Source organism: Fringilla coelebs (genome assembly GCF_963513975.1).
Source record: "Fringilla coelebs genome assembly, chromosome: 5".
Taxonomy (NCBI): domain Eukaryota; kingdom Metazoa; phylum Chordata; class Aves; order Passeriformes; family Fringillidae; genus Fringilla; species Fringilla coelebs.
Genome location: NC_140033.1, coordinates 1,298,157 through 1,323,200, shown reverse-complemented (window position 1 = coordinate 1,323,200; position 25,044 = coordinate 1,298,157). Strand labels below are relative to the sequence as shown.

The following is a 25,044-nucleotide window of genomic DNA, read 5'->3' as shown; positions in this document are numbered from 1 at the left end:
AAAGAAATTCCTTCAAATTTGCATTTTGGGAATAAAACTCTTTCAAAAACTCCTTCAAATTCCTACTCTGGGAATGAAACTATTTCCATTTCCTTCCAAATTCCCATTCTGGGAATGCAATTCCTTCAAATTCCCTTTTTTCTGGGAATAAAACTCCTTCAGAACTCCTTAAAATTTGCATTATGGGAATAAAACTCCTTTGAAACGCCTTCCAAATTCTCACTCTGGGAATGAAACTCTTTCAAATTCCTTCCAAATTTCCATTATGGGACTAAAACTCCTTCAAATTCCCACTCTGGGACTAAAACTCCTTCAAATTCCTTCCAAATTCCCACTCTGGGAATGAAACTCCTTTAAAATTTTCATTTTGGGAATAAACTCCTTCCAAAGCCAAGGCAAAGGTTGAAATTCCTGGGGTTTGCTGCAAAAATCTTTGCAAAATTCCCTTTTTCCTGCTCTTCCAGCCAGGTGAGAATGGGGTTTTTCCCAGGGAATGGCAGCATTCCTCCAGCTCCTCATTTTCTGGGAATATGAGCAGCCTTTGTCAGCCGAGAATTGATTTTCTGGCAAGATTTCTCTTTTTTTTTGGGAAGATTTCTCATTTTTGTGTGAATATGAACACCCTTTGTCATGCACAAAAACTCATTTCCTGGGAATATTTCACATTTTCTGGGCATGTTTCTCATTTTCTGAGATTATTTCTCATGTTTTTGGAGGATTTTTAATTTTCTTGGAATATTTCTCATTTTCTGGGAGTATTTCTCATTTTCCTGGGAATATTTCTCATTTTCTTGGAATATTTTCTCATTTCCTGAGAATATTTCTCATTTTCTCGTAATGAAGATCCAAAAAAGGCAATGGAAAGAGCCAGAATTCCACCTTTTTCTGGCTATATTCAGGATTTTTTGGGAATAACTTTCCCTGCTGACAGATAATTCCCTTTTTTTTTTGTTTTCCAGGGGTTTATATTTCCAGATATTCCGACTGCCTCCATCCCAGCCCTTGGCACCAAGGGAAATCAGGATTTATTGTCATCTGTAAACTCATCAAGGTAAAACCCAAATCTTTATTGCCTAGAAATCAAACTCCAGAATCCAATTTTTCCTTGGAATTTTGGGAAGTTTAAGGATTTTTTTTTTCCCTTCCATCTCTCTGGAGCTGATTCCAAACCCAAACTCTTCACACTGGAAATTTCTCTTTTTATTCCTTTTTCTCTTTTATTTTTATACTGCCTATAATTCTGGTGGGATGGAAAATCAAACTCCAGTTTTTCCTTGGAATTTCAGGATTTTTGGGAAATTTGAGCTTTTTTTTCCCCCTTCCTGCTGTCTGGAGCTGATTCCAAACCCAAAGTCTGACACTGAAAATTCCTCTTTGAAATTTGAGCTTTTTACATTTTGCTGCCCATAATTTTCATGGGATGGCAAATTGAACTCCAGGCTCCAATTCTTCCTTGGATTTTTAGGAGTTTTGGGAAGTTTGAGGATTTTTTTTTCCCTTCTTTGTGGAGCTGATTCCAAACCCAAACCCCTGAGACTGGAAATTTCTCTGTGAAGGAGATTTCGCTGCCCACAGTTCTGGTGAGATGGAAACTCAAATTCCAATTTTTCTTTGGATTCTCAGGAATTTTGGGAGGTTTAATTTTTTTTCCTCATTCCTCCTGTCTGGATTCCACCCCCCACTCCTGGCACTGGCTCTTCCCACCCCAAACCCACCAGGATTTTTGGAACACCACAGCCGCACCGCCCTCACCCCGCTCTTCCAACGTGGGGAACAGAGCCACACTCTTGGGAATATTTCCTTGGATTCCCGTCCTTTGGATGGATTTTCAAGATGGATTCCATGAATTTCCAGGCTTGGGATGTGTTTTTGCTGCAGGGCAAGGTCAGAGCCATCCCTGAGAGCTCCCCCAGCAGCTCCACCTGTCCCTCGCCTGGCTACGACTGCCACGTGTCCAGCGGGAGCAGCCAGGTACTCCGGGATTGCCCTTGGCCAGGGGTTCCAGGGATTGCCCTTCTCTCACTCCCACATTCCAGGGATTGCCCTTTCTCCCAGTCCCTGATTCCATGATTTCCCTATTTTTCCCATTCCATGGATTTCCCTTTTTCCCATGGATTTCCCTTTTCCAAGTCTCACATTCCATGGATTGCCCTTTTCCCCGTGGATTTCCATTTTCCCACTCCCACATTCCATGGATTTCCCTTTTCCCAGTCCCCCATTCCATGGATTTCCCTTTCTCCCGTGGTTTTCCTTTTTTCCCAGTGCCCCATTCCGTGATTTCCCTGTTTTTCCCATCCCCATTCCACGATTCCCTGTTTTTCCCTCATTCCACAATTCCCTGGTTTTTCCCAGTTTCCCATGGATTATTTCTCTGTGTTTCCTGTGGATTATTCCATTTCCCATGGATGAATTCCCTGTGTTTCCCATTAATTCCCAGTTCCCCATAGATGATTCCCAGTATCCCATGCATGAATTCCCAGTATCCTGTGGATGATTCCCCGTTTCCCATGGATTATCCCCATTTCCCATGGATTATCCCCATTCCCCATGGATTATCCCCGTTCCCCATGGATTATCCCCATTTCCTGTGGGTTATTCCCCATTTCCCGTGGGTTATTCCCCATTTCCCGTGGGTTATTCCCCATTTCCCATGGATGTTTCCCAGTATCCCAAGGATATTTCCCTGTCTTTGCCCAGTATGCATGTACAAGGTGAGCGGGGTGAATTCCCATTCCCCATGGATGAATTCCAGTTCCCCATGGATTATTCCCAGTTCCCCATGGATTATTCCCATTCCCCATGGATTATTCCATATCTTTCCCCAGTACTACGTGTACGAGGTGAGCGGGGTGAATTCCCCGTTCCCCATGGGTTATCCCCATTTCCCATGGGTTATCCCCGTTCCCCATGGGTTATTCCCATTCCCCATGGGTTATCCCCAGTATCCCATGGCACTTTCCCATCTCTCTGCAGTACTATGTGTACGAGGTGAGCGGGGTGAATTCCCTGTTTCCCATGGGTGATTCCCATTTCCCATGGGTTATCCCCGGTCCCCGTGGGTTATCCCCAGTCCCCGTGGGTTATCCCCAGTCCCCATGGGTTATCCCCAGTCCCCATGGGTTATCCCCGTTCCCCATGGGTTATCCCCAGTATCCCACGGCTCTTTCCCCAACTCTCTGCAGTACTACGTGTACGAGGTGAGCGGGGTGAATTCCCCGTTCCCCGTGGGTTATCCCCGTTCCCCATGGGTTATCCCCGTTCCCCATGGGTTATCCCCAGTACCCCATGGGTTATCCCCAGTATCCCACGGCTCTTTCCCCCTCTCTCCGCAGTACTACGTGTACGAGGTGAGCGGGGTGAATTCCCCGTTCCCCATGGGTTATCCCCAGTTCCCATGGATTATCCCTGTTCCCCGTGGGTTATCCCCAGTCCCCATGGGTTATCCCCGTCCCCCATGGGTTATCCCCAGTATCCCACGGCTCTTTCCCCATCTCTCCGCAGTACTACGTGTACGAGGTGAGCGGGGTGAATTCCCCGTTCCCCATGGGTTATCCCCGTTCCCCATGGGTTATCCCCAGTACCCCATGGGTTATCCCCAGTATCCCATGGCTGTCTCCCCCTCTCTCCGCAGTACTACGTGTACGAGGTGAGCGGGGCGGGTGCGGCCGAGCGGCCCCGCCAGGTGTGTCCCTACGTGCTGCTGGCCTGCCAGTACCGCCCGCCCCGGGAGATGCCCGCGCCGGCCCCGCAGCGCCCGTAAGAGCCCGCAGAGCCCTGTGCTCCCCCTGCCCAGCCCTGAAACTCCTTCTGCTCCTTTTCCCCATCTAATATTCCTTTTTATCCGTTTTCCATCTCTAATATTCCCTTTATTCTTTTTCCATCTCTAATATTCCTTTTATTCTTTTTTCATCTCTAAAATTCCTTTTATTCCTTTTCCCATTGCTGCAATTCCTTTTACTCTTTTTCCCATGTCTGAATATTTTCCTTTTCTTCCCTCTTTTCCATCTCTAAAATTCCTTTTTTTCCTTTTTCCATCTCTAAATATTCCTTTTCTTCCTTTTACAATCTCTAAATATTTATTTTTTTTATTTTCCCATTTCTGAATCAATTTTCCTTTTATTTCTTTTTCCATGTCTAATATTCCTTTTATCCTTTTCCCATCACTAATATTCCTTTTATCCTTTTCTCATATCTAAATATTCCCTTTTATGCTTTTCCCATCTCTAAAATTCCTTTTAGTCTCTCTTTTCCCATCTCTGAATATTCCTTTTATTCCTTTTCCCATCCCGAATATTCTTTTTCCATCTCTAAAATTCCTTTTCCTGTCTCTAAAATTCCCTTTTATGCTTTTCCCATCTCTAATACTCCTTTTATTCCCTCTTTTCCCATCTCTGAATATTTTCCTTTTATTCCTTTTCCCGTATCTAAATATTCCCTTTTATTCCTTTACCCATCTCTGAATGTTTTCTTTTTTTATTGATCTCTCTCTCCAGAGCAGAGCAGAACCACCAAGGTAAGAACTGCTTGGGGTTTGTGGGTTTGAGGTTTTTGGGGTTCTGGGTTTGAGGTGTGGGATTTCTGGGGTCGTGGTTTTTGAGTTTGTGGTTGGGGTTGTGATTTTTGGGGTTGGGTTTGAGGATTTGGGGTTTCTGGTTTTTGGGGTTGTGATTTTTGGGGTTGGGTTTGAGGATTTGGGGTTTGCGGTTTTTTGGCTTGGGGTTTTTGGGGTTGTGGTTGTGGTTTTTTTAGGTTGGGGTTTTGAGGGTTGGAGTTTGGGGTTTTTTGGGTTTGAGGCTTTAGTGTTTGGGCTTATGGTTTTTGGGGTTGGGGTTTGGGGTTTTTGAGTTTGTGGTTGTGGGTTTTGGGTTTGGGCTTGGGCTTGTGGTTTTTTGGATTGAGTTTGTGGTTTGTGGGTTTTGGGTTTTTGGGATTGTGGTTTTTGGGTTTGGGGTTGTGGGTTTGGGGTTTTTGGGTTTGAGGTTGTGGGGTTTGGGTTTGGATTTTGGCTTTGTGTTTGTGGTTTTTGGGTTTCCCCATGGACTGCTCTCTCCTCTCCCTGGATCCCTGCGCAGAGCCGCGGTCGCCGCCGGCAGCGCCGTGCCCGTGGCGGGGCCAGCTGTGCATCGGGGGGCGGCGCCTCTGCACCATCGGCCTGAGGAGCCGGCACAGCGCGGGCAGCGTGCCCGCCCAGCTGTGAGTGGGGCTGGGCTTAGCACCGTGAGCCGGGCTTAGCACAGCGCGGCCAGCGTGCCCGCCCAGCTGTGAGTGGGGCTGGGCTGGGCTTAGCACCCTGAGCCAGGCTTAGCACAGCGCGGCCAGCGTGCCCGCCCAGCTGTGAGTGGGGCTGGGCTTAGCACCGTGAGCCGGGCTTAGCACCCTGAGCCGGGCTTAGCACAGCGCGGCCAGCGTGCCCGCCCGGCTGTGAGTGGGGCTTGGCTTAGCCAACTGAGCCGGGCTTAGCACAGCGCGGCCAGCGTGCCCGCCCAGCTGTGAGTGGGGCTGGGCTTAGCACCGTGAGCCGGGCTTAGCACAGCGCGGCCAGCGTGCCCGCCCAGCTGTGAGTGGGGCTGGGCTGGGCTTAGCGCCCTGAGCTGGGCTTAGCACAGCGCGGGCAGCATGCCCGCCCAGCTGTGAGTGGGGCTGGGCTTAGCAAACTGAGCTGGGCTTAGCACTGCCCAGCTGTGAGTGGGGCTGCGCTGGGCTTAGCACACTGAGTCTGGGGTTACACTCTGAGCCTGGCTTCTCAAACTGAACTTGATTCCTTAACCCAAATCTGGTTCCTCAAACTGAACCTGGTTTCTCAAACTGAACTTGGTTTCTCAAACTAAACCTGATTTTTTAACCCAAACTTGATTTCCCGTTTAACTAAACCTGGTTTTTTAACCTAAACCTGGTTTCTCAAGCTAAGCCAATTTTTGTCTTTTTCTGCCCGTTGCCTTTGCTGCTGGAATGTTGGGGCAGTCAGGAATGTGGTGTTGGGTCACAGCTGGGTGAGGAGGTAAAAATGCTTTAAAATAATTCGGTTCTGACACCTCCCACTAAATCAGACCACTCCAAACCTGGCTTTAAACACCGCAGGATCTGTGATTTGAGGATTTCAGGATTTGCACACAGCATCCTGAGCAAGCTGCACCTTTCCCAGAGCTTTTTTTGGCTCCACAGATCTCCCAGCTCTCCTTTACCCTGAAATTCCTGTGCTTTATCCCCACAGACCTCCCAGCCTGGACATCAAACACGTCATGGGATTGTCTGACTTGAAGAAAAAACTGCCAGAAGCTGCATTTGGGAAAAAAAATTACACGAGGAATGAAGGTGGGTGTGAGACATCCCAGCTCCCAGCAATCCCCCTGCATCCTGCTGGGACACAATCCGTGACAAATCACCAGCCCCAGCCCAAATCTTTTCTTTTCCCCCCAGTCTGCTTTCAGGGTGTTTACTCCAGTCTCTATGAGGTGGAAATATCCAACAAGGATCAATCCAAAATGGATCAGCTGGTAGAAAACCTGAAGGAGAAGGACTTGGTGAGTATTTATCTGTTTTCAAAGTGGCCTTTAAATGACATTTTTGCTGTCATTATGCACAACTAATGCAGAATGGAATGAATTTCCCTGCTTTAAATGTCATTTTCCTACTCTGTTGCTCTCAAACATTGATTTTTTTTTGTCTTTATCACCTGAAGATTAACACCATGAGCTAGGAATTATTCTGGAGGTTTTTCCTTGGGATATATTTTTATATTCTATTTTTTCCAGCACACTTGAGTCTGATGTCCCCAGGATAAACCCACAGCTGTCCCCTCCCTCTGGGACTGGGCTTGGGCTTTGCTCTTCCTGCAAACCCAGGGCTGGGCTCATCCATCCTCCCCTGGCTCTGAGCTGGAATCTGGGCTGGAATCTTCATTTGCAGGCCAGCAGCAGGCAGGTCCTGGCCTGGCAGCCCCAGGAATCCCCTGAGAGAGGTCCCAGCCATCCATGCAGGATGGCCCAGCCATGGAAACAGGGAGGGATGGTCAGAGAGGAAGGGATTTGGGAACTGCAGGGTTTGGGCTGGAGGCAGGAGGTGTCTGAGGGGGTCCAGGCTCACAAATCCCCACAGGAAACTTTGGTTTTGCAGTTGTGCACAGGAGCTGGAGAGAAACTCCTGCAGCTCCAAGTGCAGCTCCTGAACTTTGTCCCTTGGTCCCTCAGCTGGGGAAATGCAGCTCCAGCTCCAGGAGAAGGAACTTCCCTGATCCCATTCCATGCACTCAGGGTTGCATTGGTGCCCATTCCTCCAGCAAAACACAACAATTTGGGAATTCTGGGCACTCCCAGGGAAACATTCAGGGTTCAGCAGAGCAGCCTCTCCTCTGGGTGCCTCAGGGCAGAGAGGAGAAGGGGGAAGAGGCAGGAATTCCAAAGGAATCACAGGATGGCTTTAGGGAGATGAGGAGGGAGCGAAGCCCTGACATCACTCAGCACCCAGGGCAGCCAAAGCCACACTTGCATTTTATTCCATTTTATTCCATTTTATTCCATTTTATTCCATTTTATTCCATTTTATTCCCTTGGAGTTCTAAATACTAAAAATTTTCAACTTCTTGTACAAACAAACTCTAACTCCCAAGAGAACACTGCACATAACCTAAAGCCATAAAAAAAACCTTCCCAAATTAATTAATAACACTAAAATTACAAGTGTGCAGCTGGTTAAAAGTGCATGATATCACAAAGTAAAAAACTTCAGAGTTTTGAGTTTTAAAATATAGTAATATATAAAAAACAAAATAAAGATTTTAAGACAAAACCAAATTGTTCTTCTTTACCTTCCTCTTCATAAGTTGAAGTAATATTTTAGAATTAAACAGAAAAGTTTGCAGTGTGGGCTTCAAGAAATTCATTATTAAGTTAAAAATAGTTTAAGTATCACTTCTTAATTAAATAATTTAACCTTAAAAAACCTTACAAGAGAAAATATAACCATTATATATATATAAATATATATATAATGTAATATTTTTTAATATATATAATGGTTTTATAGATATTTATATGTTGTGTTTTCCCAGGCTGCTGGAATTTGGTGCTTTTCCTGCATGCTGGAATTCTGTCTTTTCCCAGGATTCTGGAATGTTGTGTTTCCCAGGATGCTGGGAAAAACCTTCCCCTGTGGGCTGCAGTTCCTGGCAGGGTTGGATTATTAATCCTCATTAATTCCAGCCAGCTTGATAAGGAGATTTCTTTATTTTAAGGAATTTTATGCCTGAACAAGGAATATTTTGATCCCAGCTGGCACAGCTGGCAAGGAAGGAACAGAATTTGATATTTTTTTCTGTTTGTTGCAGGCAATCATCAAATATTTACAGGACCAAGGAGTTCTCATCCTGCTCACGTCCTCAGCCTTGGCACGGGAGGACGGTAAGGCCGGGCTGGGGCTGGGCTTAATTCCTGCTGGGTTTGGGAGCCTTAGGAACCTAAACTGAGCCTGGTTTCTTAAACTGAGCCTGGTTTCTGAATCCAAACCTGGTTTCTTAAACTGAACCTGGTTTCTCAAACTAAACCTGATTTTTTAAACTAAAACTGATTTCTCAAACTAAACCTGGTTCCTTAACCAAAACTTGGTTTCTCAAACTGAACGTGGTTTCTTAACCAAATCCTGGTTTCTTATTTAAAACCTGGTTTCTCAATCTAAACCTGGTTTCTCAATCTAAACCTGGTTTCTCAATCTAAACCTGGTTTCTTAAGCTAAACCTGGTTTCTCAAACTGAACCTGTTCTTTTAAACTAAACCTGGTTTCTGAACCCAAGCCTTTCTCAACAAAAGTTAAGTTTCTGAAACTAAACCTGGTTTCTCAGACTATACGTGGTTTCTAAACCCAAGCCTGGTTTCTCAGACTAAGCCTGGTTTCTCACACTAAGCCTGGTTTCCCAGACTAAGCCTGGTTTTTGCAGGCCTGGAGCCCAAGGAGCCTGTCAGCCTGCTGGCCCTGTTCCTGTTCAGCTCGCCCCGGGCCCTGAGCCCCCAAGGTAGGAGCCTCCCTGTGCTGCCCCAGGCTCAGCTCTAGGCTGCAGTCCTGGCCCAAAGGGCCCATTGCCCTGCAAAAGCTGCGTTTGCTGCTCCAAGGTTGGGGTGTTAGGAGGGATCCCCCTGGAGCAGGTTTGGGGTGTTTGGTGGGATCCATCAGGAGCAGGTTTGGGATGTTTGGTGGGATCCATCAGGAGCAGGTTTGGGATGTTTGGGATGTTTGGTGGGATCCATGTGGAGCAGGTTTGGGATGTTTGGTGGGATCCATCAGGAGCAGGTTTGGGGTGTTTGGTGGGATCCATCAGGAGCAGGTTTGGGGTGTTTGGTGGGATCCATCAGGAGTAGGTTTGGGGTGTTTGGTGAGATCCATCAGGAGTAGGTTTGGGATGTTTGGTGGGATCCATGTGGAGCAGGTTTGGGATGTTTGGTGGGATCCATCAGGAGCAGGTTTGGGGTGTTTGGTGGGATCCATCAGGAGTAGGTTTGGGATGTTTGGTGGGATCCATGTGGAGCAGGTTTGGGATGTTTGGTGGGATCCCCCTGGAGCAGGTTTGGGATGTTTGGTGGGATCCCCCTGGAGCAGGTTTGGGGTGTTAGGTGGGATCCCCCTGGAGCAGGTTTGGGATGTTTGGTGGGATCCCCCTGGAGCAGGTTTGGGATGTTTGGTGGGATCCCCCTGGAGCAGGTTTGGGGTGTTTGGTGGGATCCATCAGGAGCAGGTTTGGGGTGTTTGGTGGGATCCATCAGGAGCAGGTTTGGGATGTTTGTGGGATCCATCAGGAGCAGGTTTGGGATGTTTGTGGGATCCATCAAGAGCAGGTTTGGGGTGTTTGGTGGGATCCATCAGGAGCAGGTTTGGGGTGTTTGGTGGGATCCCCCTGGAGCAGGTTTGAGATGTTTGGTGGGATCCCCCTGGAGTAGGTTTGGGGTGTTTGGTGAGATCCATGTGGTGTTTGGTGGGATCCATGGGTTTGGGGTGTTTGGTGGAATCCTCCTGGAGTAGGTTTGGGATGTTTGGTGGGATCCATGTGGTGTTTGGTGGGATCCATGGGGTGTTTGGTGGGATCCATGGGTTTGGGGTGTTTGGTGGAATCCTCCTGGAGTAGGTTTGGGATGTTTGGTGGGATCCATGTGGTGTTTTGTGGGATCCATGTCTTTGGTGGGATCCATGGGGTGTTTGTTGGGATCCATGGGTTTGGGATGTTTGGTGGGGTCCATCCAAAGCATTTGGACATTTCCCCAGGGCTGAGCTTTTTGCAGGCTGATTTTTGGAGCTTTTTACTTCAGTGTTTCCTTTTTTTCCTTACCCTTTTCCCCCTTTCTCCTTTCCCTTCTTCCCCTTCCCTCCAGTGTTTCCGTGCACCAGGGAAATGCTTCAGTGAATGCACCCCTGTGCTAACTGGGCTGAAATCCACTTTGCTTTTCCTTTCCCAGTGGAAAAGCAGGACCCCAAGGGCAGCAAGGAGGGCGGTGCCAGCAGTGCCATCTCCCTGAAGATCGCCTCCGTCCTGCCGGGACTGCGCTACGCCCTGCGGAAAGCGGCCGGCTCCTCCTGGAGCGCCACGGACAGCCCCCGCATCCAGGAGCACCTCCAGGAATATGCAAAGCTCCAGGAAAGCTCTCAGGCCAGCCCTGGGCAGAGCAGTGACGTTCCCAGTGCCTCTGTCCCCTCCCCAGGCCAGGAGGGGGAGGCTCCCCCTGGCCAGAAGCTCTCGGAGCGATCCCTGGCCCAGCTGCGCCGTTACCTCTCCGACCCCGGCAGCTTCACCCTGGGAATCTCAGCAGCCTTGCAGTGTCTCAGTGGGGCTGGCAGGAATGTGGCAGCTGAGCCTGGGAATTCCTCCCCCTCCTCAGTGCCCCCAAATCCTGCTCCTTCCACCAGAGCAACGGGAATAATGCAGGATCAGAGAGATCTTCCCAGTCCCGCTCCAGAGAGATTCCTTAAAAGCGTCACCTCTCCCACCAAGCCCTGGGGCCGGGAGATCAGGAAATCCAGCAGGATCCTGGGGAAGAACATGCCACCTTTCAAGGCACAAACACATCCTGGGGAGAACAACAGCAGGAGCAAGGAGGCAGCCAAGAAAAAAAGCAGTGTCGCTTCCTCTTGTCCCAAAAAATCGGGATCCACGGGCAGTTCCAACGAGCCCATGCTGAAATTGGCCAATCTGCAGTTGCCACATGGAAGGAAAAGAGGTGAGTGCTGGAAAAATGGGATTGGTTTCCTCCTTCCATCCAGCTGGGATGCTCAGAGTTCACTGGGAACCATCCAGGAAATTTGCAAGTGCCCGGAGCATCCAAATAAATCTCAGGAATTATCCCCAGGAAGCTACCTGAAATTCCAGGCCCCTTCCTTTGCTTCCAGGTCAGATCTTACTTCTCATTATCCTGATTTGTTTGGGAATATAATTAATTTATTCCCAATTAAATCAGCATAATGAGAAGTAAAATCACCAAAACCCCTCTTCCCCATCCCTCCCTTTTCCCAATGAATTTTTAACCCAAAGAATTCCCAAATTCAAATCAACCCCTCTTTTTCCCTGTCCCAGGTGCAGAGGTCCTGGCTGCAGAAATTGTCCACAAACCCCAGGGTGAAAGTGCTGAGAAGGAAAGCTCAGTTGCCAATGGTCCTGCTGTGGAGGCAAAGAGGCCAAAAACTCTGGAAAACCTGGACTCAAAGAAGGTTTCTGTCACTGAGAGTGGCACAAAGCCAGGGAAAAGCAAAATGCAGAAAAACGTGGAAAACAGAGCAGCAAAACCTCCGGAGAATCAGCAGGAAGGGAGTGGTGAGAAAAAATTCCCTGGGGAAAAAATTCCTTTTAAAGCCAAGCCATCCAATGGCAGGGATGAAGTAAATGGCTTTGGATTTAAATGGGAAAAATGGCAAATACTTGGGGGAAATTCTGGGATGGAATTCCCAGAGAATCCTCCTGAATCCCTGGAAGTGTCCAAGGCCGCTGGGATAATGGGATGAGCCATGGGGTTGGAATGGGATGATCCTTAAATTCCCTGCCAGCATTCCATGATCCAGCATTGATTGTTGCCTTTGGAGCACCTAGAGTGCATCCAGCATCTCCTATGGGATGGCTCCTGCTAAACCCCAAAAAATCCCCCAAAAAAGCCAATTTGGCTGTAAAAAAACCCCAATCCAAAAATGGATTTTTTCCCTTTTTACACTGACTTTTCCCTTTCTGAATGGATTTTTCCTTTTCTGAATGGATTTTTCCCTGTTTCCCCCAGAGCGGAAGGAGCTGCTCTCGGAGCTCCCCAGCGAAGCCTCGTCCCAACCCCCCGCAGCAGAAATCCCAAGGAATGTTCATCCCATGGCAATTCCCAGCGTTGCCTTTGCCCTGCCCGGGGACAACAGTGACTCCCACGCCCTGAACCTGCTGGCTGACCTGGCCCTGGGCTCCTGCGTTCCTGCCCTGATTCCCAAGGATTCTGGGACGGTCCCCGTGGAATCCGGGGATTCCTGGGAGCAGCAGAGCCCTTCCGAGCCCGAATCCCTGCGCGTGGCCTCCGAACACAAATACCACAGGGCAGACAAGCAGGGCAAAAAATCCACCTCCAGCAAGGTGTCCCTGACCCAGCCACTTCCTGAGCAAATGGATTCCAGCCAGCTGGCATCTCCTCCCAGGGAAAAAACCTCTGGAATTTTCAGCAGGAGCAGCGGGATTCCCATCCCCTCCATATTCCAGGTGTTCCCTCCCCGCCCAGCCCCGCAAGCCTGCGAGGTGAGCACGCACTCCATCATCTCGGCCGAGCACTCCTACGCCTCCCCCATGCCCGAGGATCCCAGAGCACCCCCAGATCCCAAAGGGAATGCCAGGAGCGCTCCTGCAGCTCCCTTGGTTGGGAAGGTGCTGCCCTTCCGGCACCAGCAGAGCCGCGCCGCCGAGCCCGCCCGCTGTGCCAGGAAGAAGGAGGAATTCTGCAAGAGGCACACGGTGAATCTCTGCGGCAGCTCCATGAAGGTGACGTGCCGCTGGGAAGAGGAGTACCTCTTCCACCTGGACAGCAGGTACACCAACGATTCCCTGGAGAAAACCGTCATCCGGGCCCTGCATGGGTAAGTCGGCCTGGGGGTGGCTGGAGGAGGTTGGGAATGGGGTTTCTGTGCTTTCAGCCCTTTCTTTTCCCTAACTGGGGGGTTTGTTCCCTGGGTTGCTGTGGTTTTCTTGGAAAAGAGGGTTTGGGGGTGCTGGTGAGGGGCAGAGTGGATGTGACCCAGCCTCGTGTGCTGGACCCAAAATTCCACCCTGTCCTGGGGTGATCCATGGTGTGGGCAGCAGGAAAAGGGGGAATTGGGGAATTCTGGCCCTCCCAGGTGAGAGCCCTCCTGCAGAGCTGCCCCAGCCCTGGGGACACAGCAGCAGCACCTGGAGCTGCTGGAGGGAGCCCAGAGGAATCCATGGAGCTGCTCCAGGGCTGGAGCCAGCCTGGGAGAGCTGGGAATGCTCACCTGGAGAGGAGAAGGATCCAGGGAGAGCTTCCAGCACATTCCAGGGCCTGCAGGGGCTCCAGGAGAGCTGCAGAGGGACTGAGGACAAGGCCTGCAGGAACAGCACCCAGGGAATGGCTCCCACTGCCAGAGGGCAGGCATGGATGGGATCTTGGCAATGAGGAATTCCTGCCTGGGCTGGGATTGCCAGAGCAGCTGGGGCTGCCCCTGCATCCCTGCAGTGTCCCAGGCCAGGCTGGACACTGGGGCTGGAGCAGCCTGGGACAGGGGGAGGTGGCCCTGCCAGGGCAGGGGTGGCACTGGGTGACCTTTAAGATCCCTTCCCACCCAACCCACTCCATGATTCTGCAGTTCCCATGGCTCTGCAGCCAGAATTGGTCCCTCAAGCCACGAGCCCATCCCTCCTTTGGAGCTCAGATTTCCTCTAGTTTTATTTCTTCCTACAAAAAGCTGCAATCTGCATCAAGCAGTGTGTGCCCCTCTGCCTTGGGGCTGAGCCCTGCAGGGATGAGCTCCAGGGATGAATTTTAGGGATGAACTCTAGGAATGAACTTAAGGGATGAATTCTCAGGGATGAACTCCAGGGCTGAACTCTAGGAATGAGCTCCAGGGATGAATTTTAGGGATGAACTCCAGGGATGAACTCAGGGATGAGCTCCCTGGAGCTGAACAGGGGAGGATGAGGATGGTTCAGACTCTCTTTGCTTCCCTTCCCAGGCCCTGGGATCCCAATCTTCCCGACGATGTGGAAGGGATGAAGCTGATCCTGCACATGTGGGTGGCTCTGTTCTACAGGAAGCCCAGCAAGCTCCTGAGCAGCTCCAGGAAGGTGGTGGAGCACAGCAATCCCAGGAAATTCGTCTCCATCAACAGCTCCGGTGGCTTCCTGGAGCTCAGCGACGACAGCCAGGACTGCTTCGGCTTCGAGACGTGTCCTGCGGACTCGGGCTCGGATCCTGACCAGACTCCCAGCAGCTCCCTGGATCCCAGCCCCCCTGCCCAGGGCGCTGCCCAGCCCCAGCAGAGCCCCGCGGACTCGCAGACGGACGCGGACGGAGCTGCCGGAGCCGTGGACAGCACGGTGTCCTCCTCCTCGGGGGAGCTGCCCTGCAGGGAGGAGGAGGAGGAGCCTTCCTCCACCAGCTGTCCAGAGGGATCATTCCTGCAGGATCATCCCAGGGAAAAGCTGGATGTGGCAGGCGGGGAGCCCGAGGGCGTTCCCGAGGAGAGCACGCGCCGCGTCTCGAGCGTCACCGCGGTGAGTGTGGCCTTGGCGGGGGCCAAGGAGTGTTCTCCTCTTAGAACAGCAGGATGTTCCTTTTAAAAGAGAAAGATTTTCCTCTTAAAAGAGCAGGATTTTCCTCTTGGAAGAGCAGAATTTCCTCTTTAAAAGAGCAGGATTTTCCTCTTAAAAGTACAGGATGTTCCTTCTAAAAGAGCAGGATTTTCCTCCTAAAATAAAAGGATTTTCCTCTAAAAGGAGCAGGATTTTCCTCCTAAAGGAGCAGGAGTTTCCTCTCAGGGAAGCAGAATTTTCCTTTTAGGGTAGAAGGATTTTCCTCTTAGAGGAGCAGAATTTTCCTCCTATAAGAGCAGGATTTTCCTCTTAGAGGAGCAGGACTTTCCTTTTAGAGGAGCAGGGGTTTCCTTTTAAAAGAGCAGGATTTTCCTCTAGAAGAGCAGAATTTTCCTCCTGTAAGAGCAGGAATTTCCTCCTGTAAGAGCAGGATTTTCCTCTCAGAGGAGTAGGATTTTCATCTCTTAAAAGAGCAGGAATTTCCCTCTAGAGGAGCAGCATTTTCCTCTTAAAAGAGCAGGAGTTTTCTTCTCAGAGAAGCAGGATTTTCCAGAAGAATGGAGTTGTGCTTGTGGGCTATCCAGGGAAGCAGGGATGCTCTCCAAGGGGGAGGAATCCCAAATTAAAGTAATTTAAGGGTTGAGCTCAGCGCCTGTTCCTGATTTAAATTCTGAGTTTGTGTGTCCTCAGCTGAGGGATCAGGGGAGCCCCCAGCATCCCAGAGCAGAATTCCAAATCCAGCACAGCCATTCCCACGTGGATTTGGAAAGCTGGGATTTGTTGGCTCAGGAGATTTTCCCCCACACAGGTGCCAGTGCAGTGCTTTGCATCATTTCCCTCATCCCTCCGGTGAAATCCGTGAGAATTCCATTCTGGATAAAACTTGAAATGAATTTTTACACTTTCTCCAGTCTGCATATGGTCAGGAGTGGAGGTCCTTGGGGTAAACATAAAACTCGGGGGTCTGCTGAGATATTTCCCAGCCTGAATTCTCGAATTAAAATAATTCCTTTAAAATTTGGACAGAGGAGCAGCTTCCATAGGGCTGGAATTGTTTTGCACGAAGGAAAAAAATATTCCAGTGGGTTTTTTCCCCTGCATTTTCCTATGAGGAATGGTTTTTTTCTTGTTAAATTGTGGATTGTGTTCCAGGAGGAGCCAGCCAAGGAGGACCTGCTGGATGCCAGGATCACCCCCAGCCCTCCCCAGGAGCTCGGCTGTCCCAGCAAATCCCTGGATGCTGCGGGCACGGAAAACCCCGGGAGCCAAACCCCAAACTCCAGCACAGCTCCATGGACAGACCCCCCCAGTGCCCCTCAGGACAACGGGGAGCAGCAGCAGGAAAAGCAGCAGGAAGCAGGCTCAGGGAGTGGCCCCGGCCCTCCCGAGGATGAGGAGGGAGTGGGAGGTTCTGGGCATTCCCTGGCAGTGGAGGATGGTGCTGGTCTGCAGCCTGCCTGTGATTCCGTGCCCTTGGAGGCAACTCCTGGAAGTGCAGAGCCTGGGGGAGCCATTGAGGAAGGGGAGGAATGCCAGGAGCCCTCGGAGCACTCAGAAAAGGAGGAGAGGGAGGTGGAGGAGGAGAAGAAAGAGGACGAGGAGTTGGAGGATGAAAGCTCCTTCGTGGGCCCTGTGGATTTGGTGCTGTCTGAGAGCAGCGATGCCGAGATGGAATGCGAGCACGACGAGCAGAATCCAGGGAATTCGGCGTCTCCAGAGGAGTTTGGTGTTCCTGAAGAGGACCCCGTGCCCAGCCCCACCTCTCTGGCACCGCCCTGCCCTGACAGATCCTCCCCAGCGCCCTCAGATGGGGCTGGGACTGACCCTGGAGGCTTTCCTGAGGAGATGTCACCAAACCAGGAGGAGCTCCAGGATCCCTGGGACGCTCCGGGCACGCCGGAGTCAGCGACAAACGGGGTTGGAGTGGCCAGTCTGGCGGAGCTGGGGTCACCCCACAGTGACAGTGGGGAGCTGCCAGTGCCCCCTGAGCCCAGCCCTGTCCGTGGGGCACAGCCCGACAGCGTTACAGACAGTCCGGGACCTGCTGGAGCCATGCTGGGGAACTGCTCCGAGCACGAAAACCGGGATCAGGCGCCCTCTGGAGAACGGTGGGAGCCTGCTGGGAGCACGGGGTCCCCCTGCAGAGCGGGAATGAGCCTGGCCCTGTCCCCCGACACCAGCTCTGTCTGCCTGACCTCTCCCACTGGGTCTGTGGATCCCTGGGCTGCTCCAGAGGATCAGCCCATGGAGAGCGTGCAGTCCCCGTCCCAGAGCGACCTGGGGCAGAGCAGCTGCTTCTCCCAGCGCTGGGGGGATGACGCCGATCCCGACCCCGATTCCCTGGATGCTGAGGAGTCACACCGAGGTGGGAACGGGGTTTTGGTGGAAGAACAGCTGGGGAGCCCCTCTGCCAAGGGCATGGAGGAGCTGGATGATCCCATGGGAGCAGGAGATGGCCAGGACTCCCCCTTTGAGTACACAGACGTAGGAGATGACTGCAGAGCTGAGGAGAGCGAGGATGTGTTCCCTGGGACAGAGAATTCCCCTGGGAATGACACCACGAACACGGAGACGGCAGAGATCCCTCTCCACCATCACCTCCTGGAATCAGAGCCCTCCTCCTCCATCACGGAGGGCATCTCAGCCATACAGGAGCTCCCCAGGCAGCAGCAGAGCTTCCCAAACATCCACGGGGACTCGGCTCCTGCTTCTCCTGGCTCCGGAGACTCCAATCCCGGCATTCCCGGCGTGCCGGGCCGGCGGGAGTCGGTGCTGTGCCGCCTCTGGAAGCCGTGCTGGGAAGGAGGAGCCACGCAGGTGAGCGTGGCTGCCTGGAGCCTGGATGGCTCCTTCCATCCCAGCTGTTCCCAAGAGCTGGTAGCATCCCCAGCTCCCTGCTCTCCTCTGGAAGCGTCAGCGGAGCCGGGATCTGCTCCTCCTTCTCCGTGTGACCCATGGGACGAGCCGGAGCCTGCGGAACCAGGCTCGCCACTCCCTGAGCTGCTCCCCGGGATGCTCCCTCCCACTCCAGACAGTGCCCGGTGGGCTGGGAGCCCTGGGAACAGCCCCAGGAGCCATGGCAGCCCCGGGAGCCATGGCAGCCCCGGGATCCATGGTAGCCCCAGAAGCTATGGTAGCCATGGTAGCCCCAGGATCCATGGTAGCCCCAGGAGCTGTGACAGCCCCAGCATCCATGGCAGCCTCAGGAGCTGTGACAGCCCCAGGATCCATGGCAGCCCCAGGATCCTTGGTAGCCCCAGGAGCTATGTTAGCCATGGTAGCCCCAGGAGCTGTGACAGCCCCAGGAGCTATGGTAGCCATGGTAGCCCCAGGATCCATGGTAGCCCCAGGATCCATGGTAGCCCCAGGATCCATGGTAGCCCCAGGATCCTTGGTAGCCCCAGGAGCTATGACAGCCCCAGGAGCTATGGTAGCCAGGGTAGCCCCAGGAGCCAGGGTAGCCCCAGGAGCCATGGTAGCCCCAGAAGCTGTGGTAGCCATGGTAGCCCCCGGAGCCAGGCAGGGGATGGCGGAGGGAGCCCCGGGGAGGAGCCCTTCCTGCCAGAGGAGCTGGAAGGAGGCAGCATTCCCAGTCCTGTGCCTTTGCCAGCCTGGGAGTGTCCCCTGTGCGAGCCCTGGGATGTGTGTGAGCACAGCCCTGAGGGATCCCAGGCGTTCCCGGATCCCGACTGTGCCGGCACTGAGGCGGGACAGGGAGAAATTCCCGCTTCTCCCGTGCCCTGGGACGAGCCCAGGGATCTCTCTGGAGAACCCCTGGAGTTCAGTGATGCCAAGGATATTTCGGATCTGCTCCCAGGGGAAGAGCAGCTCCCAAGCCAAGACACACGTGAGGGCTTGGCCTTTGAAGATCCATTGGAGAATTCCTTTGGTGACTCAGACCAGGAATATTTTGAGGGGAATTCTCGCTCCCCTCTTCCAAGCAGGAGTTCCTGCATCATGAGGTCCATGAATGCTGCAGGAACAAGGACTACCTGGGACAGCTCTTCCGGGAGCTCCGTGCACACAGAGGAGCCCGGGGAGGCCTGGGACTGGGACATCCCCAGGGATTACGGGAGCCTGGTGGTCACCAGGCAATGCCAGGACAGGATGGAACCTTTGCAGCCTCCCAGGGGGCGCAGCCGCCGTGCCCGGGAGTCTCACCTGGCCCGCTCCCTGCTGGGGACCTGGAGGGGCTTCGAGGAAATCACCCAGAACACTTTGGACATGGAGTGTCTCCGCTTCCATTATAAGCTAAAAGAAATCCTAAGGAATGGCAGACCTCCCTTTTCTACCTCCAAAAGCATCTTCCCAACGGACTTGTCTCCCCGCCACGCCGCCGTCCCGCTGTCCCCGCGCAGCAGGAGCCCCCTGCAGGTGACGATTCCCCGCTCGGACACATGGCCGGGCGGGCTCCGCTCCCGCGGGGACCCTCGGGCCGCCCGGAGATGCCGCTCCCGGGCGCGGAGCCGGGATCCCGGGGCCGCCCTGCGCCTGGCCCGGCTGCGGCACCAGCCCGCCCCGGCCGAGCCGCGCGGGGACGTGGCCGGCATCCTGCACGAGTTCTCCGAGTTCCAGAGGGTGCTGCTGGCCGGGGCCGGGGCCGAGGGCGCTGCCCCGGCGCGGGGCGAGGCCGGGAGCGGCCGGGCGGGGCTGGCCCGGCCCCGCGGCACGGCGGCGTTCCGGGGAATGGTGGCCGAGCTGTGCGGGGCCCTGCGCTGCCACCTGCGCCGCGTGGCCGCCTGCGGGCAGCCCGGAATGTTCTACGTGCTGGAGACGGGCACGGAGCCCTTCTTCGACAGGGTGGAGGTGGGAGCTGTTCGTGGAGGGGGGGAGGGAATGGATGGGGGTGGATTGGGGTGGATGGGGAGAGATTGGGATGGACTGGGATGGATTGGGAGGGATTGGGATGGATGGGTATGGATTGGGATGGGTGACTGGGGGAGAGCTGAGGGTGGCAGGAGCAGGGAAGCTTGGGCAACCTGACAGGGATGGTTTGGGAGCCAGGAGCCACCTTGGCTCTCAATGCCAGGAGTTGGATTGACAGGCACAGGAGCCTTGGGATTGAGTCATCAGAGAGTCATGGAATGGTTTGGGTGGCAAGGACCTTAAGGATTATCCAATTCCAACCCCACGGCAGGGACACCTTCCACCATCCCAGGGTGCTGTGCCTGGCCTTGGACACTTACAGGGATGCAGGGGCAGCCACAGCTGCTCTGGCAATTCCAGCCCAGCCAGGAATTCCTTCCCAATATCCCATCTAAAACTACTCTGGTTTAGTCTGAAGTCCAACCATCCCCCAGCACTGACGAGGCCACCACTGCCCATGTCCCCAAGTGCCACATCCATGTGCCTTTTACATCCCTGCAGGGCTGGGGACTCCCCCTTCCCCTGGGCAGCTCATTTCCCTTCCTCTCTCCGTGTTCCCAGGGAAACATTCCCCATCCAAGGCTCCCCTGTCTGTGTTGCAGGCCCTGCTGAAGGCAGAGGGGTTTGTGAGGATGGAGCCCCTGGACTTCTGCAGAGCCCAGCACCGGGACAGTGAGCGGCTGCTGGTCATCATCAGGAACGAGGACATCGCCTCCCACATCCACACTGTGAGCCTGAGTGCCCCTTCTCCTCCTCCCAGCCCTGGGCTTTCATCCCAGGATCCAGTAAAAGAGCTGGAGCAGAGCAGTGAGGTTGGGCTTCCCTGGTCCAGCCTCGCCCTCACTCACCTGTTCCAGGGAATGTTTCATCTCTGCGTGCAGCGCTGGGTGGGATGTGGGGACAGGAATGTTGGGATGCTGCAGGGCTGGGCTGGGCTGGGCTGGGCTGGGCTGGGCTGGGCTGGGCTGGGCTGGGCTGGGCTGGGCTGTTCCCAGAGCCCTGTTCCTGGAGCAGGTGCCGTGCCTGCTGGAGCTGAAGCGCTGTCCCAGCGTGGTGTTCGCCGGCGTGGACGATCCCGAGGAGGTGACAGGTGACACATTCCAGGAGCTCTTCCAGGCTGGAGGATTCGTGGTGTCCGACGAGGAGCTGCTGGAAAAGGTGACCCTGGGTGAGTGTCGGTGACACATTCCCAACCTTCCCCTTGCCTCTGTTTCCAGGGGAGTTCTCGCCCTCTCTCTGGCATTTGGATCCCGTTGGGATGGAGTGCCCAGCTCGGGGGTCCCCAGGACAGGGCAGGGTTGTTTTTGTTTGGCCTGGAAACTCATGGAATGCTTTATGTTGGAAGAGGCCTTAAGGATTATCCAATTCCATGGCAGGGACACCTCCCACTGTCCCAGGCTGCTCCAACCTGGCCTTGGACACTGACAGGGATCCAGGAGCAGCCCGAGCTGCTCTGGCAATTCCAGCCCAGCCAGGAATTCCTTCCCAATATCCAGTGGAAAAATGAGGAGAACTTGCTGCTGCCTTCAGCTCCTTAGTGGGAAGTGGCAGAGAAAAGAGAGCCACCTCTTCTGGGAGATGCTCAGTGAGGTGACAGAGAAGGCTGCACGTGTCCTTAGAGATATTAGGGAAAAAAATCACACCAGGACACGATCCCAGTTCCCCATCCTGTGCAGTTTGAGTCTCCATCCTTGCAGAGACTCAAAGCTCCCCTGGACAAAGTCCTGAGCACCCCCAGGTGGCCCCACTTGGAGCAGGGCTGGGCCCAGAGATCCCCAGGTCCCCCTGCCCACCCACCCTGAGCTCTGGTGTCCCCTCAGGCCAACTGAAGGAGGTGGTGAAGGTGCTGGAGAAGCTGAACAGGAGCGGGAGGTGGAAGTGGCTCCTGCACCACAGGGAGAGCAAGAAGCTCAGAGGAGACCTCAGGTAACGGCTCTGCCTGGAAATGGGGGATTTTTGGGATGGAGCAGCAGGGCTTGGGACCTGGAGAGCATCAGATGGCCTGGAACGTTGTCCTGGATGTGATCCTGGATGAGGCAGAGCTCTGGCAGCTCTCCTTGCTCCCTGCTGGGCTTCCATAAGGCTCTTCCCTGGCTCCTTGGCAGAGATGCCTTCAGGGAGTGTTGCAGGCTCCTGCAGAGGCACAGATTTCCCTTGAGGAGCTGCACATTGCCAAAACTCCCAAAGCAAACTTCCCTCCCTTCCCAGCAGCTCATCCCAGCTCCTGACACACCCCTGGAGCTCAGGGCACCTTCCTGGGGCTCTGCCCCCTCTGGTCCTTTTCCTGCCCCATCACATCTGGGATTTGGGGAGGGATGGGGGCCCTGAGCTGGGGGTGCAGAGAGGGAATTGCTTCTCCAGTTCCCACCAGGAATGGTTGAAGATGGAGCTGCTCTGGCATGGGTTCATCCATGGATGGGTGAAGTAAGAAAACTCCTGGGTTGGGATAAATCATTTAGCAGGTTAAGGGAAAGCTGGGAAAAACCAAGGAATTCATCCCCATTTCCCATCACAGGCCATCCCCAGGAAAGCCAGGCTCCATCACCACCTCTCCTAACATCCCCTCTTCCTTCTCCTCCTCCCAGCTTTATATCCTGAGCCCGATTCCAGGCTCTGGAATACCCCTTGGGACAGTGGCACTCACCTGTCCTGGCCTTGTGTCCCCCAGGCCTATGGGGTGAGTGAGGAGCAGCCTTGGCTTTCCAAACCCTCCCTGACCTACCCACAGCTCCCAGCACAAACCCCAAAAGCAGCTCCTGAGATGAAAAGGAGCGAACCCCAGGCAAAACCAGCACAGGCAGCCCTGGAGCAGGGGGGAATTTTCCACTTTGGATCAGAACATCACCCGTGGGGCTGGAAAATCCACCAGGAAAGGCAGATCCCACCCTCCCTGCTCGTTCCCTGGGAAGGGACGGAGAGGGAGCGAGCCCCTGAGCCCTGCCCGTGCCCCTCTCAGCAGGGATGATGGCGGTGCCCAGAAGAAGCAGCTGCTGCTGAGGTGGTGCCAGGGGGCAGAGCTGCTGGAGCTGCTGCCCTTCCACGGCTGCGACTCCGCGCCCGAGCCCCGGCGCGCCCAGTGCCTGCTGGAGCTGCAGGTGCAGCACGTCCGCGCCAGGTTCGCCGTGTTCCTCACAGGTGAGGGGATCCCACACCCTGCAGGTCTGAGAGGGCCCTGGGGAGGGATGGGGGAGGGATAAAACATCCCTGTTCTACTGCAGGAATCGCTTCTTCGAGGTGCAGGTCAGGTGTGAGTGGTGAAAAGGAGTTTTGGAGGTTGATGAATTCCAGCGTTTTTTGGAGCCTGTGGGTGGCTGAGGCTGTTGGCAAAGCGCCAGAGCAGCCACGGTGGGGTTTGGGGATAGTTCCCACAGGTTTAGGAACGACCTCCTCTGTTGGAATTAACGGAGCTGCTGCTTCTGCCCTTGCAGAAAATCCCAGCTGCAGGGAGGTCCTGGAAAGCAAAGGAATTCTTGTGGCTGACATCACCACCTTCCTCGAGACGGTGCAGAAAGTGGCTGCTCCCTTTAGAAGAAGCTACTGGTAAGTGGGGAAAGCTTGGGATTGATCCCAAAAAGCTGGGAACAGCTCAGGGCTGTGTGTGGGGTGCTCAGCAGGGAGCTGGGATCCTGCAGCAGGGCAGGGACCATCCCAGAGTGCTGGATGTGGCATCTGCCAGTCAGCACTGGATCTGTGAGAGCCACGCCTGGCACTGCTGGAAAACGGGAAAAACTCCAGGCCTGGCCCTGGAGAGGCTCTGCAGGAGGGTGGCACTGCCCACAGGGTGCCAGGCACTGACCTGGGCCACTTCTCTGTGTTGCAGGTGACAAAGTGAAGCCACCAGGACACGGCTCTTCCGCAGGCCCTGTGGCACCAATTTGGGCATCCCGGTCCTGTGGGGGACATCGCCTCCATCCCAGTGGATCCCAACCAGCCCAGTGGATCCCCACCAACCCTCCCAGTCAATCCCATTAATCCCAGTGCGCCCCAGTGATTCCACTGGATCCCCACCTTCCATCCCATCAATCCCAATGATCCCAGTGGATTCCCACCATCCATCCCAATCAATCCCACTGGATCCCAGTGATCCCAGTGGATCCCCACCATCCATCCCAATCAATCCCACTGGATCCCAGTGATCCCAGTGGATCCCCACCATCCATCCCAGTGGATCCCAGCAGCTGCTGGAGGTGGGGGAAAGTCGGGTTTAGCTCTGTACATAAATCTTATTTAAAGGTAGGAAATGCAAATCCTCAGGGGGTTCATTCCCTGCCATGCAGGCTCACGTAGGAAAGGTTCTTTTTACGGTACAGCTAAATTATTGAAATGGTTTCAAGTATTTTCGTGCAGCTGCCGTTGGAGCAGGCAGATGAATTTCCCAAAGTCTACTTGAAGATGAGGAATGAGAACAAATCCCTTTTCCACGTGGTTGTTGCTGTTCAGGCCCACACTACATTTCAGCTCACCCCCGTTGCCTCCTGGTACCGGTTCCCTGCTGGGACTCGTGGAATCCCAGCACTGGAATCCTTGTAAATAGCGGGAAGCCGGGCTGCAGGAACAGAATAAGCTTTTATTTATGGGGGAGCAGCACGGCTGAGCCCCGTTCCTGACCCGGCTCCGCGGGGCAGGGGCGTCCTTCAGCTCGATTTTCAATCCAGGCCGTTCTGTACAGGATGACTTTGTAAAGTTTGATTAATAAAACCTCCAAAATAATGGATTTGTCACACAGCTCTGCTTTCTGGAGAGGGGATCCCGCTCAGCATCCAGCCTTTCCAGCAGGGGAACAGAGGGCAGGGGATTTTCCAGCTGGGACAGAGGCTGGGAAGCAGCAAGGAGTGAGCAAGACCATGGTGGGCTCCTGGATGATGGATCCCATTGTGCTTCCCTGCAGGAAGGATGGAATAACCAGAGGAATGAGCAGGTTGCAGCAGGTAGGGATAATGGGATCATCCAAGGATTTCTTTTCCACCTGGCTTGTGGGCATGGCCCAGAGGGAACTTCCCCACCCCACTCCCAGCAGCTGAGGGTGGGAAGGGTTCCTGCAAGTGGCACCTCAGGATTGTTCCTGCAAGTGGCACCTCGGAATTGCTGCTGCCAGTGGCACCTCAGGAAGTGTTCCTTTAAGTGGCACCTCGGGATTGCTCCTGCCAGTGGCACCTGGGGAGGAGGAAGTGCCAGAAGCCCTGGCTGGGAGGAGAAAGGAAGGCCCAGGTGGGCTCAGCTCAGCTTTGGGACCGCCATAGGATCAGACCCCAGTTCCTGTGTGGGAATGGTGCCAGGGGAAGCCACTGAGGCACCCTGGAGAGCTGCTCCAAGGCTTTTCCTGGGTTCTCCTGGCACTTGGCACAGCTGTGCCAGCCAGGGAATGGGGAAGGATCGCTCAGGATTGAACAGCTCGTGTTGAGGATGGAGAGCAGCCCAAC

The 25,044-nt window shown here is 53.9% G+C and overlaps 1 protein-coding gene across 5 annotated transcripts in view; it reads left to right on the top strand.

Moving 5' to 3' along the window:
- Positions 1-24,318, top strand: part of TASOR2 (transcription activation suppressor family member 2) — a 34,437-nt gene extending 10,119 nt beyond the window's left edge. For 2 of the 5 annotated variants that reach the window (XM_084205349.1, XM_084205346.1), the window contains exons 5-24: positions 960-1,051; positions 1,855-1,971; positions 3,632-3,756; positions 4,494-4,513; positions 5,073-5,193; positions 6,212-6,312; positions 6,418-6,521; positions 8,324-8,396; positions 8,930-9,004; positions 10,437-11,195; positions 11,549-11,785; positions 12,240-13,068; positions 14,179-14,719; positions 15,911-19,564; positions 20,227-20,352; positions 20,639-20,792; positions 21,445-21,550; positions 22,581-22,759; positions 23,053-23,164; positions 23,445-24,318. In XM_084205349.1, the coding sequence (XP_084061475.1) occupies positions 960-1,051; positions 1,855-1,971; positions 3,632-3,756; positions 4,494-4,513; positions 5,073-5,193; positions 6,212-6,312; positions 6,418-6,521; positions 8,324-8,396; positions 8,930-9,004; positions 10,437-11,195; positions 11,549-11,785; positions 12,240-13,068; positions 14,179-14,719; positions 15,911-19,564; positions 20,227-20,352; positions 20,639-20,792; positions 21,445-21,550; positions 22,581-22,759; positions 23,053-23,164; positions 23,445-23,448 (7,529 nt within the window). In that variant the 3' untranslated portion in view covers positions 23,449-24,318. The remainder of the gene's footprint in view (positions 1-959; positions 1,052-1,854; positions 1,972-3,631; positions 3,757-4,493; positions 4,514-5,072; positions 5,194-6,211; positions 6,313-6,417; positions 6,522-8,323; positions 8,397-8,929; positions 9,005-10,436; positions 11,196-11,548; positions 11,786-12,239; positions 13,069-14,178; positions 14,720-15,910; positions 19,565-20,226; positions 20,353-20,638; positions 20,793-21,444; positions 21,551-22,580; positions 22,760-23,052; positions 23,165-23,444) is intronic. The other 3 variants (XM_084205348.1, XM_084205350.1, XM_084205347.1) reach the window with 3 other exon arrangements.
- Positions 24,319-25,044: the final 726 nt, after the last annotated feature.